The sequence below is a fragment of the Microtus oregoni genome, unplaced genomic scaffold (assembly GCF_018167655.1).
Source record: "Microtus oregoni isolate MIOR12 unplaced genomic scaffold, Mior012 000023F_ref0000262, whole genome shotgun sequence".
Taxonomy (NCBI): domain Eukaryota; kingdom Metazoa; phylum Chordata; class Mammalia; order Rodentia; family Cricetidae; genus Microtus; species Microtus oregoni.
Genome location: NW_024543082.1, coordinates 35,944,292 through 35,961,140, shown reverse-complemented (window position 1 = coordinate 35,961,140; position 16,849 = coordinate 35,944,292). Strand labels below are relative to the sequence as shown.

The window sequence follows — 16,849 nt, the reverse complement described above, 5'->3', positions numbered from 1 at the left end:
CAGCCTGTGTCAAGCTGATATAAAACCTGTCAGCACGGTCGTCCCCCAGAATCTGATGATAAGACCCCATTACTGACAACAACACACACCCGAGTCACAGGGCAGAGAAATCAAGGTGTACCTGTAATACTGGCTAGCTTCATAGTGCTAGAAGGTTCTGTGTACTGGTACCTGGGGAGAAGAGTGACCAACAGTCTTATCTGACCTTGGACCCTGTGACCTACGATAACAGACGCTGGGACACTGACCGTCACTGTCCACTCAGTGGGTGGACATTAGCTGGAGCCACTGATGTATCGTCGGCCACTGGTGAATGCTTTGTAACTTGGACGTTCTTAGCTGACCGCTCCCCACTGCAGATCAAGGCCTCTCCCACGCGGCTCTTTCTATGAGGAAGCCGCTCACCAGAGGTCTCAGCACTCTCAGGACTGTGGTTGCCACAGCTGACTCACTGGTTCACCCTCTACTTCACCTCTGACCAGTGCAGAACATTCTAGGAAGAGACTCTCAACTGAACCTAGTAGCGGTAACAGGCTATGATTTCAAGCTGACTTCCTGGTTAGACAACTCAATTCTATCAGATCCCAGGGATGACAACATCCTTGAGATAGTGACCCTGAGTGGCTGAGCTTTGCCCCGCCGAGACCCCCCCCTTTCTCATCTTCCCCCATCATTAAGGAGGAGAAAGAGGGGGAAATCCCTGTATCATCCTCCCAGAAAAGCTGCTTTCGAGGAAACAAGGCACAGAAGGGATCTTAGCAAGTTGTGATGTGGTCATTCGTTTCTCAGCCTTCAAAATTACCAGTGGCTAATGCTGGAGCAAAGTTCTTCAGGGACACTCCCCACATTCCTCCAGTGGAACAGAGTCCTCAGGCCATCCCGAGGACCCCAGGCTGCTGCTCTCCTCATGCCCAGCGGCCATTGCCTACCTGCCCTGCGGGAACCTGCACCAGAAGGGAAACTGCTGGTTGCTTCTGTGACCTGTTGTCCCAAGTTTCCTTCCTTGGTTTTCCTCAGACAAGGAAAATTTCTTTAGCTGAAAACAAAACAAAAACAAGGGATAAAGAAAAGCAGATGGTCTGCATTTTTAAAGCTGGAGACTTGGGTGGTGGAGCCTCCTTGGAATTGCGGAGCCTTGCCCACACTTCATGGTTTCGCCACTGTGACCATGAAAGTAGTCACGAGAATTCAGAGGAATACTTCCCAGCCTTTTTGAAATCCCGTACTGTACCATCCACCCCTCACCCACCCTCCTGTCATCGTCAGGGCGGTTGAACACGCAGTCTCACACGTGGTCTGGTCCCAGCAGTGTCTTACCACCCTCACCGTGTGGAAGTTGAACATCTTCCATGTGGTAAGACTGCACACTTTAGAGATGGAAGGAAGGATGCTCCATCCTGGCTGCCGTGGCCCTGAATGCTACATGCAGCAGATAGTCCCAGGAATGGATGCTCCCTTGTCCCTTAGCAGCTGTTCCCAGCCTTCAGGGTGGAAACTGTTTGAGTTTGTTTTTTCATGATTATTTATCTGGTCAGCTTTAAATTAGACACATCAATGAAGCCATGGACAGGAGAAATACTTCATGTGATCATTTTTATCTAACTTTGGGAAACTTTGAGAAACACACTGAGATTGTGGCCATGGATTTGAAAGTTTGTCTCTCCTTCTGATGGTGACGTCACTTCCCACAGAAGATTGGGGTTCCAGAAATGGGCTCTGTGCTCAAACTGAACCAGCCTGGGGCGTTCACCATAGATAATGCAGGGGGGCAACAACACAGGGGTCCTCTCTGAGTTAAAGAAAGAAGAAAATGTAACAGCCACCGTGCTGAAGAAAACCACCCAGGCGACCCTCTCCATCATACTAAGCTCATGTCCTTCTCTGTCCCTTGTCTCCCAAATAGATGCGTTAGTGGGTCTCAGGTCAGTGTCCCTCCCGCTCATTCCGTATCTCTGCAGCCTGGAGGTGTAGGGTGTGTCAGGCGGTGCGAGGGTGGGCAGCTCACCTGCCATGTTTCCGTGCAGAGCACTGAGAGTCCGTAAGAAGATGTCTGGAGAGAAGATGCCAGTGAAGATGATCGGCGACATCCTCAGTGCCCAGCTGCCGCACATGCAGCCCTACATCCGGTTCTGCAGCTGCCAGCTCAATGGGGCTGCCCTCATCCAGCAGAAGACCGACGAGGCCCCTGACTTCAAGGAGTTCGTCAAAGTAAGGGAGTCGGGGCTATCGGGACACTTGGGGACCCTCTCCAGAGTGCCATCTTGATGTGTGAGGGGTTCATCAAAAGTCCGCAAGCAGCTTTCCACCAAAGGCCATTGGGGATGGGTGGAAGTTGTGGGGGGCACTGAAATTGCAGGTGTGGTTCACACCCAAGGGGTATGCTTGGACAGGAGAGTCATCCTTGGGTTTGAAAGCTTTGAAATAGCTTCAGGGATATGTTCTCCAGGTGGTCATATTTTTAAGAGGCATGTCTAATTCCTTCATTGCATTTTCTGGCCTCATGCAGACAGGGGCCCCCTTCAGTTAGCATCAATATTCCTAGTTCTTCACCAGCCTCTGCCTTCCGGGCTCAGAGGGAATACTCAGAGGGAATACTCAGGGTCCCCATAGCACCTTGGTCCCAGTTTGGCTTGCTTCCTGTTGCGGGGATAAAACACTCCGACCAAAGGGGAAGGGAAGAGTTGTTTTGGTTTACAGGTAATGGTCTGTCATTATGGGGAACCAGGGAGGCGTTCACAGCAAGGATCTGGAGTCAGAAGCCAAAGATCTTGGAGAAATGCCGCTTCCTAGCTTGCTCTCAGGCTCATATCTAGCTACCTTTTTTAAACAGTCCAGGCCCACCTACTGAGGGGTTGTGCTGTCCAGAGTGCACTGAGCCCTTCTACATCAATTAGCAATTTAAAAAATTTCCCACAGGCCAATCTGATGGAGACAGTTCCTCAACTGAGGGTCCCTTTCCTCAGATATGTCAAGCTCAGCCATCACCACTCCGCTCCATTGGAAATCATGGGCTTGAGTGAATTGGAGGTTTCTGTCCCGCCCACTAGTTCCCAAATAACCGCTCAGAGGCTTAATATTAAATGTTTGGCCAATGGCTCAGGCTTATTACTAGCTAGCTCTTACATTTAAATTCACCCATTTCTATTCATCTACGAATTGCCACATGGTTGTCACCTTACTGGTCTGCTGGCATGTTATTCCTTGGGCTGCTGGATGGTGTCTCCCAGACTCCATCCTTCTTCTCCTGTATCTCTGCTTGGATGTTCCACCTGGCTCTATTTTGCCTTGCTATAGGTCAAAGCAGCAGCTTTATTTATCAACCAATGAGAGCAGCACATATTCACAGTATACAGGACCCCACAGCACTTGAGCTCGGGGCTATCCATGGAACTCACACAGCCCTGCTGTAGGGGTAGCAGAGTCTAGAGAGCCACATCCACCAGGGCACATTTGCAGAGCTGATGTCAAGGCTGTTAGAGGTCTCTGCGCTAGGCTATCAGCCCTGGTACTTGGTGTGGCTCGTCACAGAGGCCCTCAAGCAGCGTTTGCCTCTCTCAGGAGAAAGGAAGAAAACAGGAAGAATGAATGACTTCCCGGAAACAAGTATCTTTTGCAGAAGGAGCAGCCCATCTTTGTGCCTGGCTTTTTGTGTCAGGGGGTCACCCTCACCTCGGGACTCATGCTCCCTGAATCATCACAGGAATGTATCACTGTGGATCCTCATCAGAACCTCCGTACGCAGTGTCCTCTGCTCTGGTGTTTCTCTGCATCGAGTGCTCTGTTATGCTAGCCAGAGAATGAGGCATTCTGAGGACAGCCACGGTTAAGAAGTGAGACAAGGTTGAGATGAAGATGAGGGTAGATGCCAGGATGCTAGCACCACAGGCTGCTGTAACTTCAGCCAAGAGCTCAGCTCCCAGCCATGGGCAGGATGCATCCATCCCTGCTAACTCAGGGCAGGCTGATGGCAGTCCAGGCGGGGTTGCTGCCCCTCCCCTCCAGTCCTCACTGTTGTTGCTTGCTTGATGGGAGTTTTGCCTCCTATGTTTCCAAAACGATGGTGATCACAAACTGACACCAGGCCCTGAGACTGATGGTACCAGACCGCTAGATGTCTGTGCCTAAGGCATTAATTAAACTGGACCCCAGACATCTTTATCGCGGCAGGCGAGGTACTCCTTTTTGTGGTAGAAGGACTGTTGTCCACTGGAGAGGTTGACAGAGTTAGCAGGAGTGGCGGGAGGTTCGGTGGCTGGGAAGGTGATCCAGGGTAAAGCAGCTGCCGGTCAAGCATGAAGACATGAGTGCCAGCCCCAGAACCTACAGAAAAGTAGGCAAGAGCCAGCTCCCAGAGCCGCCCTCTGACCTCCGTGTGCACCCACCTACACATATGTGCATGCATGCACACACATACACAGGCTCACATAAACACACAGGGACACACATGTGCACCTATACACATGTACACATATACACACATACACAGGCACACACAGACACATAAACACACAGGGACACACATGTGCACCTATACACATGTACACATATACACACATACACAGGCACACACAGACACATAAACACACAGGGACACACATGTGCACCTATACACATATACACATATACACACACATACACAGGCACACATAAACTCACAAAACACACATGTACACACATATAAATAATAAATGAATGCTTTTTTAAAAAATAAAGTGGTAAGAGGAACGACACCAAGAGGTGAAGACACGAGGCGGGGCCCACCCCAGACTGGAGTGGTAGTCCTCGGGTCTTGGCTCTACCATCTGGCCCGGCCCGGAACTCACTGAAACCTGCTCAGGAATTAGATACATCTGAAGTGAGACAATTATATGTCTTTCTGGTTCCCCTAGCACTCAGTGGGGTTTTTACTCTCATTGGATAGTCTTTTGACTCTTTTGGGCCCCTGGGATATCACCAAGGTTTTCAGATATCTGGAAGAAATTCTGAAGCTAGAATCTCCTCTCAGGGAAGGTATATTGAGTCTGGAGGCAGGGTGTGGAGAGCCTGCATCTGAGAGTCTCCATCTGTCTTAGTTAGGGTTTCTGTTGCTGTGGAGAGACACCATGACTACAGCAACTCCTATAAAGGAAAGCATTTAATTGGGGTTGTTTACATTTTCAGAGGATTAGTTCATTATCATCATGATGGGACATGATGGTGTACAAGCAGACATGGTGCTGGAGAAGGAGCTGAAAGTCCTGCATCTTGACCTGAAGGCAACAGGAAGTGATCTGTCTTACTGGGTGTGGTTTGAGCGTATATGAGACCTTAAAGCATGCCTCCACACCACACTGACATACTTTCTCCAACAAGACCACACCTACTCCAACCTGTAGCGTGATTAATAAAAACCAAGAGACAGATGTTGGGGTTCACCCTGGAGGTCAGAAAAGCAGAATAACCAGCCGCTGGCTCTTACCTCCACCTTAGTCTGAAATGGTGTTCCTGCCTCCAGGAATCCTCAGAATGAGACTGTGTATGAAATATGAATTCTCCTGTTTTATATTTCTCTCTAGTGCTGGGATTAAAGGCATGCACCTCTACTGACTATTTCTTTTTTTTTTTTTAATTTTTAAGGACTTTCTCTATCCCTTTTCTTCTCTCTTCAAAGTCTACATATATTTTTAAACACACTGTAAACCGTTTAGAGGGTTTTTTCTTCTGAATCTGTCTTTACTGTATATCTCTTTTTCTGAACACATGAGTCTTTAATCTGCTAAGCAATATGGCTAGGATTAAAGACGTGGCTTTGGTGACTGGCTTCACTAGCTCAGTTAGTAGAGCATGAGACTCTTAATCTCAGGGTCGTGTGTTCGTGCCTTACATTGGGTACCATTTGTAGACAGAAGTTTCTGTCCTGTCCAGTTCTGCCGCCCCTCTGTGTAGAGGCTTATATTAATTATAAACTGTTTGGCTTATTAGCTCAGACTTATTATTAACTAGTTCTTACAACTTAAATTAACATATAATTCTTGTCCACGTTTAGTAGTGTCACTTGGTACTTTTTCTCAGTGAGGCGTTCTCATCTTGCTTCCTCTGTCCAGCTGTTGACTGAGTCTCTGGCTTTCCTCTTCCCAGAATTCTCTTAGTCTGGTTGCCCCGCCTATACTTCCTGCCTGGCAACTGGGCAATCAGCATTTTATTAAACCAATAAGAGTGACAAATCTTCACAGTGTACAAGAGCATTCTCCCACAGCACCAGCAAGGCCACACCTCCTGACAGTGCCACTCCCTTTGGGGGCCATTTTCTTTCAAACCAGCACAGTGTCCTCCCTCTGCAAATACCTTCAGCCTGGACCATGACAGGTGGACAATGCCTTCCAGCTCCAGACTCCTCAGTTACTATGCAGATGGACTGGTAATGGCCAGAGAGTCCTGAGTGACAGGTGCGGTGTCACTGACTGGCTGTGGATTTTGCAGATTTCTAATGCACATTAAAAAAAAAACCAACATTCTCCTTTCTAGAGACTGGCAATGGACCCTCGGTGCAAAGGGATGCCACTGTCCAGTTTTATCCTGAAGCCTATGCAGCGCGTCACGAGATACCCGCTGATCATTAAGAATGTAAGTACCACCACCTGTGCCTTTGCAGGCGGTGGAAGGCTGGAGGCAGCTGGAGGTTGCTAGAGGTGGCTGGAGACAGGGGTGGGTCTCCCAGCCAGTGTACCCGGGGGTTGTCATGTGGAAGTCATATGCTCACAGGGTGCTGAAGCCATCTGCTTGGTAACTGGGAGGGAAAAGATGGTTCTGTGTGGAAAAGACTAATAAAACACAGCCCTCGGATGGCAACCAAGTGGCTTCGGAGGCAGAGGATGAGAGTTCTGTTCTCAGTGTGTTCCCTGCGCTGGCACAGCGCCTCTGAACAGAGGGAGTTTGGAGTCACAAAGAGAGAGAAAACACAATTCCTAGCGTCTGTCTCGAGAAGGTCGTTCCCTGATGCTCCTCCCAATACCAGGCACCTGTTTTCCTCCTGGTCTTTCAAGAAAGCCAGTTCCAGAGAAAACGGAAGTAGTTCAGTGTCCACACCGGGAAATGAGCAGCAGGTTCGGCTGCCCTCTGAGCCATAGAGCCGGAGGGGAAGGAACCTGGCTCCCCAGGGAGGTAGAAATTGGTTCCTTTATTTGAGAGTAGCCTTTGGAAACCTAACTGTAGGAGCAGGCGTGCTCATGGCTACTCTGGGATGTGGGTGCCCCTCACCACGTGTGTGTGTATGTGTGTGTGTGTGTGTACGTGTAAACGCACACGAAGTGCATGCATTTGTTCAGGCTTCCCATGTGTAACCCATCTCCCTCGCACGTAAGCCTCAGACCGACCCAGTTCCCCGAGTCCATTCATCTGGGAAGTGTCTTCCTGTCTTCCCTCTCTGTGCAGCCATGCACTGATGCTAGAAATAAGCCTCTGAAGTGGGTTTAACCAGCCAGGAGAGAACTAAAAATCAGGAGCCAGGAGGCACTGACTTTTCACAGGAAAACACACACTGGCATTAGTAGAACACAGTTGTTGCTGCCCGGCGGAGCATCTAAGAGAAAGACCCGAGAGCTGCCTCAACGGCACAGACATCCAGAAAAGTATGATAACGGAGTCTTTCACAGACTGATTTTTATTTGCTATCCCACAAACGAGGAAGCTGGTTCCCAAGGGATGACCTCTGGAGGTGCCCTCTGGCCTCACTCACTAGCCAATGCACGTGTGTCTCCATACACACACAGAACCTACATATTTGTTCAGGGGAACCATCCAAATTGATTCCAGGATACAAGGTACATACAGCTATGTGTGTTCTCTAGGGGTCAAGAGTGTATGGTGTATGGCATCGCCCCACCCCACCTCAAGGTGCCCTACATACTTGTGAGTTTGTGTGTTCCGTGCCAACACACGATTCAGTCCTTGGTTCCCTCGGGCGAGGGAGCTGGGGAAGAGCAGCTGCTGGTGCCAGCCGGGAAGCCTGGCTTCTGTTCCTGGTCTCTGGCTGAGTTTCTTTCTTTGTGAAATAGAGAGAAGATTTTTAGAACAGAAATCCCGAGTCCCTTCTAGCTGCACTGTTTTGTGTGCCACCACGGATCTGGGGTGTTTGTGTGGGTGGTTTAGCGATCATGCTGGAGGCCAGCATTCTGCAGGGCAGATCACGGTTTGCTCAAGGGTATGAGGACAGGACCACCTTCCTGCAGCAAGTATAGCCCCTGCCAAGTCCAGCACAGAGTGGTCAGTACACTCCGAGTCATGACTGTGGTGGGCACCATGCATGAAGCACTGGCTTCCATGACGAGGGAACCAGGTCTGTCCACTGTGGAAAGCAGCCTGACAAGGCTGTTGCTGTCCTTCCTTCTCCCATACAGATCCTAGAAAACACCCCTGAAAACCACCCCGACCACAGCCACCTGAAGCATGCCCTGGAGAAGGCAGAAGAGCTGTGTTCGCAGGTGAATGAGGGGGTGCGAGAGAAGGAGAACTCGGACCGGCTGGAGTGGATCCAAGCCCATGTGCAGTGTGAGGGCCTTTCTGAGGTAGGCACCCACAGGGCGGGGCGGGCAGGACCTGGACCACTCTCAGCTGCGGGAGGGCAGGAAGCACAGAAGGGATGAGAAAATGGACCATTTTCTTTTCTACATCACCACTGCCTCTCTTCTCTCTAATGCAACCAATGAGTATTTTTAATTTCCATTATATTTTCCACTGCCCCAAATTTATTATTTTCAAATATTCTAGTTTCATTTGTGTGTCTTGTTCCTTGTTTAAGTGTTCATGTTTCTTATTTGTTTCTTAACACACTTAAAACATATTCATGTGTATTTCAACATCTGATCATCCCAGTATCTAAGGGTCATATTCTTTTGTCTGTTGTTTATGATAGTGCTCACTCAGCATGCCATATTTTTCTATTTGTTCTGTGATTTTTTTTTTCTGTACTAGCCGCCAAACCCAGGGTCTCTTGCATGACGGTTAAATGCCCTTTTACTGAGCCTCACTCTTGGCTCCTATATTGTGAATTTTGACTGTGAACTAGTTGCTCTTTTAAAACTTCCCCTGTGCCTACCTTTGCTGCTTGAACTTGCATTTCCCCTGAGTGGACTGCTACCCAGGCCACCCCATGTTATATGTAGAGGGAATTTGGGGCTCACATTGAACAGGTGAATTCCAGCCACAGTGTTGTATGAGAGCTGCCCAGTGGTCAGAGTCCAGGCAGCATGTTCACCTCCGTGTACCAAAGCCGGAACCAGCAAAGTTTCCTTGCCTATTTCTTCTGCACTTCAGTTTGCCATTGACTCGTCGAGCGAGCCTGGCTTTGGAGAGTCACTCTGCACAGCCCTTCACCTCAGTCTTGGATTCATCTCCTGTCACCCTGCCACCCAGTGGAGCCTCAGTGCCAACAGGTCCAAAGGGCGCTCAGGGCTAACTCTGCCTTTGAAGTCTCGTCTTCTAATGATCTTGTTTCCGTTCTGCTTTGAGAATCTGCTCATTTCTTTTCGATTTTTTTTTTACCAGCTTGCATTTTCAAGGTGTTTTGTATTTTGCTCTTTTTTAAAAGCCTGTGTTGGTGAGTCATCTGGATTTCTAACCCACACACGCATCTTTGCTGAGTTTCATGCTCTCCCTGTCACGTAACCTTCGCTCTCATTCTTTCTGCTTGTGTTTTCTCTGTATCGGAGTCCATGGATGTGCAGACACATACATGTACACTCATATATACATGTATGTGTACAGATTGCTAGAATTTCCCAAAACGCCCAGGGAGAATGTGTCTCACTCACCCACCTTCCCTGCGGTTTCTCACTGCACGGGAACCAACCTCACCCTCTCCTCCCAGTCCCACAGTGTAAGTGTGCCCCCTTCCGTGTAAGTGTGCACCAACTTATCAGCAGTCCTGCAGAAGCTGAAGAGATGGCTGTGGGTTCTCATTTTAGAACCCAGGGACATCTTTAGTTGGCTGGCTCACTCATTTGTATGCACAAAGAACCATTTATTATCTGCTCACATGCCATTGTTTCTAACTCAATCCCAAGGATATTTTGAGAGAGAGAAAGAAAGTTTGGGACCCCTAGGGTTTCAGCAGTTGAGAGCACTCACTGGCTGCTCTTGTAGAGAGCTACCAGCTACCTATAACTCCAATTCCAGAAGAGGGGACACCCTCTTCTGACCTTCACTGATACCGGCATGCATGTGGTTTACAGATGCGCATTCAGGCAAAGCACTCATACACATTAAAAGACAGAAAGCGTGCTCCTCCATCTGGAGAGTTTGTGATCTGCCTTGAGATCAGTCTACCCTTTCTGCCCATCAAGAGCCCTCCTGTTGGGCTGTCTCCATCTGCCTTCCAGGCTCCCTCAGGGCCTCAGCCGGGAGCTTAGAGGTCCTCCATCCTTAGACCTGAGAGTCAAGTAGAACGGACTCTTCTTGTCACTTCTAGGTCTCTCTCTGGCCACCAAATCACTGTCCGTTTTCCTCCCACATGGGAAGTGGACACGTAGCCACCAACACCTCTTAGGGGACATTATTGTGGGCTCCATGGCCTCTTCCCAGATATTTTTTGTCAGAGAAATGTGTCACCATCATGATCTGGAGAGTTTTCTCTTGAAGGCAGTTGAAGAGTCTGTCTCGGGGCTGGAGAGATGGCTCAGTGGTTAAGAGCACTGGCTGTTCTTCCAAAGGTCCTGAGTTCAATTCCCAGCAACCACACGGTGGCTCACAACCATCTGTAATGAGGTCTGGTGCCCCCCCTTCTGGCCTGCAGACATACAGACAGAATATTGTACGCATAATAAATAAATATTTTTTTTAAAAAAGAGTCTGTCTCACATGAGGTCATGTGGGCCATAGGCTGGCCCGAGATGGCAGCCTCCAGGGAGATGCTGGGGCCAGGTATCAGCATCCCCAGTTGCCCCTCAACTGTGAGTGGAGGAAGGGAGCCATTCCCTGCACAGTTTCTAAACTAGTAAGTGGGGTGAGATTCAGCATGCACCACACTGCTGTGTAGGGCTTCGAGGGGTCACTTGGTACCCCCGAATTTTGCAGCTCCTCTAGTCCCGGGGTCTGGACCCTCCATGTGGGAAAGTAGCTTTTGTCCACGAACTTTTTCATGAGTTCGGCCACTTCCCAGAAGCCCCTGGCATTCTTTGAGCCATGGGGGGATTTTCTGTTGGAGCTGGTTCTTGCTATTGCGAATCCAATGTAGCACCCCACATGGCGCAGATGGCCAAGAGGAGACCTAGTGAGCCAGTTTTCTTCCTGGTGCCCCACTTCTCAATAAACGAAGGGAGAGGCACATCTACCACACCCTGATAGCAGATCGAAGCCCCAGCAGAAAGGCCTCGAGAATTTAACCAAGACTAATCCGGGTACCTGAAACCCCAGAGCTTTTGCTTTCTTGGCTCGGCAAGCTGCTGCCGGAACTCCTCAGAGCCCTTCTTCGTTTGTATGTGGGATTCAGGGCTGCTGGGGTCCAGCGTTCATGCTTTGAGACAGAGAAACAAAGACAAGAGCGGCGACTCCCTTCATCCCTCCTTCTTCCTGTCTGCTTGCCTCTTCTAGCAACTGGTGTTCAACTCGGTGACCAACTGCTTGGGGCCTCGCAAGTTTCTGCACAGCGGGAAGCTCTACAAGGCCAAGAGCAACAAGGAGCTCTATGGCTTCCTCTTCAACGACTTCCTCCTGCTGACCCAAATCACAAAGCCCTTAGGCTCTTCCGGCACCGACAAAGTCTTCAGCCCCAAATCTAACTTGCAGTATAAAATGTACAAAACGGTAAGGTTCAAGCTAAGTCGCAGGTAGAGGGTGTGGCTAAAAGAAATCCATTTCTGAAGGGTTTGGAGAAAGCAAAGGGGAGGAGCTAAAAGTAAAGGATGGGCCAGGACAGTGTAAGGGGAGGGGCTAGGACAGAGTAAGGGGCGGGACCAACATAGGTGAGGGAGGGGCTAAGATAGGGCAAGGGGAGGAGCTAGGATAGGGTAAGGAGAGGAACTAGGATAGGGTAAGAGGGAGGAGCTAGGATAAAGTAAGAGGAGAGGCCAAGATAGAGTAAGGGGAGGAAGAGGCAGAGTAGAGGATTGTTCATGCCCCACCTTTGTCCCCAGTAACACACAATTCATGGGGAATCCCCACCTCCCACGTGACAAAGACATGGCTTACTTCATACAAGTGAACAGGAGCATGGCCAGCCGGAGCATCCACTGCCCCTTCCACACTGCCCCAGATGCCCGACAAACTCTCACGGTGGTTTGAAACCTTCCGAGAGGACGGTTTCTCTGAACAGAACGCTAAGTCCCGTGTATGCAGGACTGTTGTGTGTTGCACGCCATGGGAGATTTTGTTTTTCTAACTTCGTCTCTGCAGGGGTGTCTTTCCTCAAGGGTTCTCAGAGGAGCAGCAGTTAGCTTTATTTTGGGAGAAAGTGATGTTATTATGTGAAGTGTTGTTAGAACCTCTGTATGAAATCCTGGGAGAGACCCGTAGATGTGGGCTGTTTAGGATACAATGCAGGGAAAGCGGACCAGTTAGGGCTTACCTGTAGGGATTTCAAAGGTACCTATAAAGTGACCAAAGCTTTATATACACGTCACTGCTAATGGAGCTGGAGAGACGGCTTAGGGGTTAGAAACGCTTGCTGCTCTTACAGAGGATCCAGGTTCAGTTCCCAACACCCACTTGGCTGCTCATAACCGTTTGTAACTCCGGTTCCAGGTGACTTGACCCCTCCCACTTCTAGCCTCTGTGGGCATCGCGTACTTGTTGCACAGACATTCATGCAAGCAAAACACCCTTATACATTATTTTAACATAAAATCTGTATTCTGGTATAGTCTGTGTACTGAACATACAGCCTTCACTTGACTACTGGGTCACACCCATGCTCATGCTCAGTGTAGCTTACTGACATTGATAGGCAGGCATGCGCATGCATATATGCTCATGTTGCAGACACACAGAGCTTGTGAACACACAGAGCTCCTGCCTTGTTCTTCAGAGCCTTTTATTATTACTTTGCAGCCTATTTTCTTAAATGAGGTCCTAGTAAAATTGCCCACCGATCCTTCCGGGGACGAGCCCGTCTTCCACATTTCCCACATCGACCGAGTCTACACCCTCCGAGCAGAGAGCATAAATGAAAGGTAAGCCTGAGACCTCCCTAGTGCCGCCTGGGGGCCACCTGTCAGCGTGTCCCAGCGTTCCCCAGCCGCGATTCTGTCACTTCTGTGTGGAGGGAAGTATTATGCAAAAAGTTGGACATCTAGTTCAAAATAAAATGGACTAAAACCAGCTTTGCTCGAGGCTTTCTCCTTCTTTCTTTTTGTCTTAGAAATGTTCCGCAGCCTCTGAGGTATCCAGAGCTGCTTAGATCTCCCCAAGTTTCCCAGGTGGTAGAAGCCAATAGAAAAGTGATTTGGGACTAACCCCGCCCCCAGCCCCCGGGCAGGCAGCTGGGGCTTTGGGTTGGGGTATTTTGTTTCAGTCTTGTCTTAGACCGTTCTGGAGCCAAATGGAACATATCCCTTTCTGAGGGGCGAGCTTGACACAAGGCAACAGCATTCCCAAGAACACTCTTGCCTGGCAAGAAGATTGGCTAAAGTTACTGTGCATATGGCACCCGAGAAAACCCGCGCGCCAAAGCGCCTCCTGCCGTGTGGTCTTTGCTCTTCTGTGTGCTACGTGGTTCTTCTCTTGGGCGATTTTGAAAGAAAGACCTCCTGTCTTCCGGGGTTCGCCAAGTATGCGATGCTTCGCGGTGAGGGAGGAAGAGGAGCCCTATGCCTATCCCTCCTCCAGCATTTATCAAATTTTCTTCATGGGAGTCGGGAGCTTGAAGGAGATCTTGAGCTCATGGGCAGGGCTGGGACTCGGGTAATAGATGCTGGCTTGCCCAAGTGCACAAAACCCCAGGTTCGATCCCGAGTACCCCCCTAAACCAGTTACAGAAGTGTGTGCATGCAATCCGAACACTCAGACGGCAGAGACAGGAAGAGGAGTTCAAGGTCGCCCTTGATAACTTAGTGAGTTCACTACCAGCTGGGACTAAACTATAAAGGTCTTCTTTTCTGATGACAGAGATAATTATTAGCACCGTCAAATACAGAATCAGTCTTTCTTTTCTGAGACATTGTTGTTAAATTCAAATACACCAAGTAAAAAGAGTCCCCGAAACAGAATTTGAGCAGACCCCAAGCCTGTTCTGTTCTGATCGATCTGTTGGCAACATTCCGTCTTTTCCCGTCCAAGGACTGCCTGGGTGCAGAAAATCAAAGCTGCCTCTGAGCTCTACATAGAGACGGAGAAAAAGAAGCGCGAGAAGGCGTACCTGGGTAATGTGCACAGGGCCCAAGAGACTGGGGCGGGAGGGTCACCGAGTCCATCCCCGTGTCTCTGGGACTGGGACACATGCATGCGCAAAAGTGGTGGGAGCAAAATGGGGCACAGGGTGGTGGATGAAGGGCAGGTGCCAAGAGCGGGAGGAGGGAGGGGACTTTGCTTTCTAGCGGGGGCAGACGCACAGCACAGACTGTGGGCATGCTGGGGAGAGAAGGGCATCACAGTGAATGCGAAACAAAACATTTTGTGTTGTTTCCTTGCGGTCTAGTCCGTTCCCAGCGGGCGACGGGTATTGGAAGGCTGATGGTGAACGTTGTAGAAGGCATTGAATTGAAGCCCTGTCGGTCACACGGTAAGGGCATGAATTCCACTCAAGCACTCTAGAGTATTGGGGTGTTCTCAGCGATCCTGACATCATGTATGATATTTCTTACTCATTGTCTTTCTAGCACTTGTCAAAGAGTTATATATATGAATGTATATATGTAAATTTATGTATATATATATATATACATATATTTATAGAGAGAGACACACACACATATTTTTCTAAATTCTTTTCTATTGTCCTGCTTTTCAGGGAGACCTGAGAGGACTCACTCAGTCCATGTGACACACAGTACATATGACATATATGCACAGATAGGAGCCATCTGACTTTGAGCCCTGCTAATAGATTTGTTTCTCTAGATGTGATACCAAACTATGTGTGTGTCCTCCAGATTTCCCACTTGTTAATCTCAAAGGTCGAGGGGGGTGGAAATGAGATGTGTCCCACCTGGCAGGGGCTTTTGTTCCCTTCAGGAAAGAGCAACCCGTACTGTGAGGTGACCATGGGCTCTCAGTGCCACATCACCAAGACGATCCAGGACACGCTGAACCCCAAGTGGAACTCCAACTGCCAGTTCTTCATCAGGGACCTGGAGCAGGAAGTCCTCTGCATCACTGTGTTCGAGAGGGACCAGTTCTCACCCGATGGTGAGTGAACAATGGCCCTCAGGGCACCCCTGGTCCTGCCCCACTGTCTTTCAGGGATACATGTTTCCTTACGCAGCACTCCTTGGGATTTCCTGAGAGATCAGGGTGGCATAGTGCGAGGAGCTGTTGGAGCCCCATGAGTGGGCATGGAAGGATGCTGTTGGGCTGGCTGCTTCACTAGACAGTGGTCTGCTTTCCAACATAAGCAGTGTGAGGAAGGGCATGCCTACAGACCTCGATGGAGTTTGCTTTGTGTTTCCGTCCTTGGCTATCATCGAGGCTCGGTCAGTAAAGGTGCTTGCTGCTAAACCTTGACTTTGATCCCTAGGGCTGACATAGTGGGTTCCTGTCATTTGTGCTCTGACTCACACATGCTATGGCTCGTGCGTGTGGGCAAACACACACACACAAGATAGATAAGTAAATGTTTATCAAAGCAACGAGATAGCCATACTTGGTGGTTCACGCCTATCATCCCAGCACTAAGGAAGCTGAGTCGGGAATTATGAGTTGGAAGCCAGCAGGACTACATAAGGAGACCCTGTGAAAAATGTAGAAGACATGGGATAAGGCTGACCAGTGGAAGAGGAATATTGGCCAACACAGGTGTCTCAGAATCAGCTGCTATCCCACAGGAGACCTAAGAAGCTTCCATGGTGTTGGGCACATCCTTCCTTCCATCGGCTCTCTTTCCGTGGTGACTTTTGGCCGGTGAATCCAGGATGCCACACTCTCAGCCAAATCAAAGCTGGAGAGTGAGTTTAAAGCTCAAAGTCCCAGAAACTATCAGAGGAAGATAACAAATGGAGCCAGCAATGGGCTGAGTGAGGGTCTGATGCCGGCACTGGACTGAATCCCAGCAGTAGGGAGGCAGAGGCGGATGGAGTTCTGTGAATCTGAGACCAGCCTGGTCTGTAGAGCACGTTTCAGGACAGCCTGGGCTACACAGAGACCATATTTCAAAAAAAACAAAAAAAAATTAAGCACATATATATTATGTGTATGTGTGTGTGAATGTATGTCATGCATATGTGTGTATGTCATGTGTGTAGGTACCTGTGGAGTCCAGAAGAGGGTGTCATAGCCCTTGGATCTGGAGGTAGAGGATGTTGTAAGGTACTCTACATGGGTACTTGGCAACTGAATCTCAGGTCCTCTGGAAGAGCAGTAAGTGCTTTTGACCACTGAGCCCCCCCCCCCTCTCTCTCTCTCTCTCTCTGTGTGTGTGTGTGTGTGTAAAACTTGGGTATAACCACTAAGGAACTGTCTGCCTTGTGTTTTGAGATAGACTGTCTTACCGGCCTGGAGCTCACTGATTGGCTCGGCTAGCTTTCCATCCTGTCTCTACCTTCTTGGTGTTGGGGTTACAAGTTGGTGCCACCATAGGTGGCTTTTTTTTTAAAGATAGGGCTTCATATAGCCCAGGCTGGCCACACGAAACCACATCAAGCCAGTTTATACGACGCTGGCAACTCAGTCCCAGGCCTAACGCATACCAGATAAGCACTCTACCGAGTTACGCCTCTAGCTCCCG

The 16,849-nt window shown here is 49.3% G+C and overlaps 1 protein-coding gene across 10 annotated transcripts in view; it reads left to right on the top strand.

Annotated features, from left to right (window-relative positions):
• The window catches only part of Itsn1 (intersectin 1), a 188,675-nt gene that overhangs the window by 160,688 nt on the left and 11,138 nt on the right, over nucleotides 1–16,849 (top strand). For all 10 annotated transcript variants that reach the window (XR_005976225.1, XR_005976224.1, XM_041672967.1 and 7 more), the window contains 8 exons: nucleotides 2,025–2,208; nucleotides 6,505–6,603; nucleotides 8,376–8,543; nucleotides 11,566–11,778; nucleotides 13,021–13,142; nucleotides 14,248–14,330; nucleotides 14,606–14,689; nucleotides 15,142–15,315. Coding sequence is in view for 8 of the 10 variants with exons in the window: in XM_041672967.1 (XP_041528901.1) it covers nucleotides 2,025–2,208; nucleotides 6,505–6,603; nucleotides 8,376–8,543; nucleotides 11,566–11,778; nucleotides 13,021–13,142; nucleotides 14,248–14,330; nucleotides 14,606–14,689; nucleotides 15,142–15,315 (1,127 nt within the window). In the remaining 2 variants the exon portion in view is untranslated. The remainder of the gene's footprint in view (nucleotides 1–2,024; nucleotides 2,209–6,504; nucleotides 6,604–8,375; nucleotides 8,544–11,565; nucleotides 11,779–13,020; nucleotides 13,143–14,247; nucleotides 14,331–14,605; nucleotides 14,690–15,141; nucleotides 15,316–16,849) is intronic.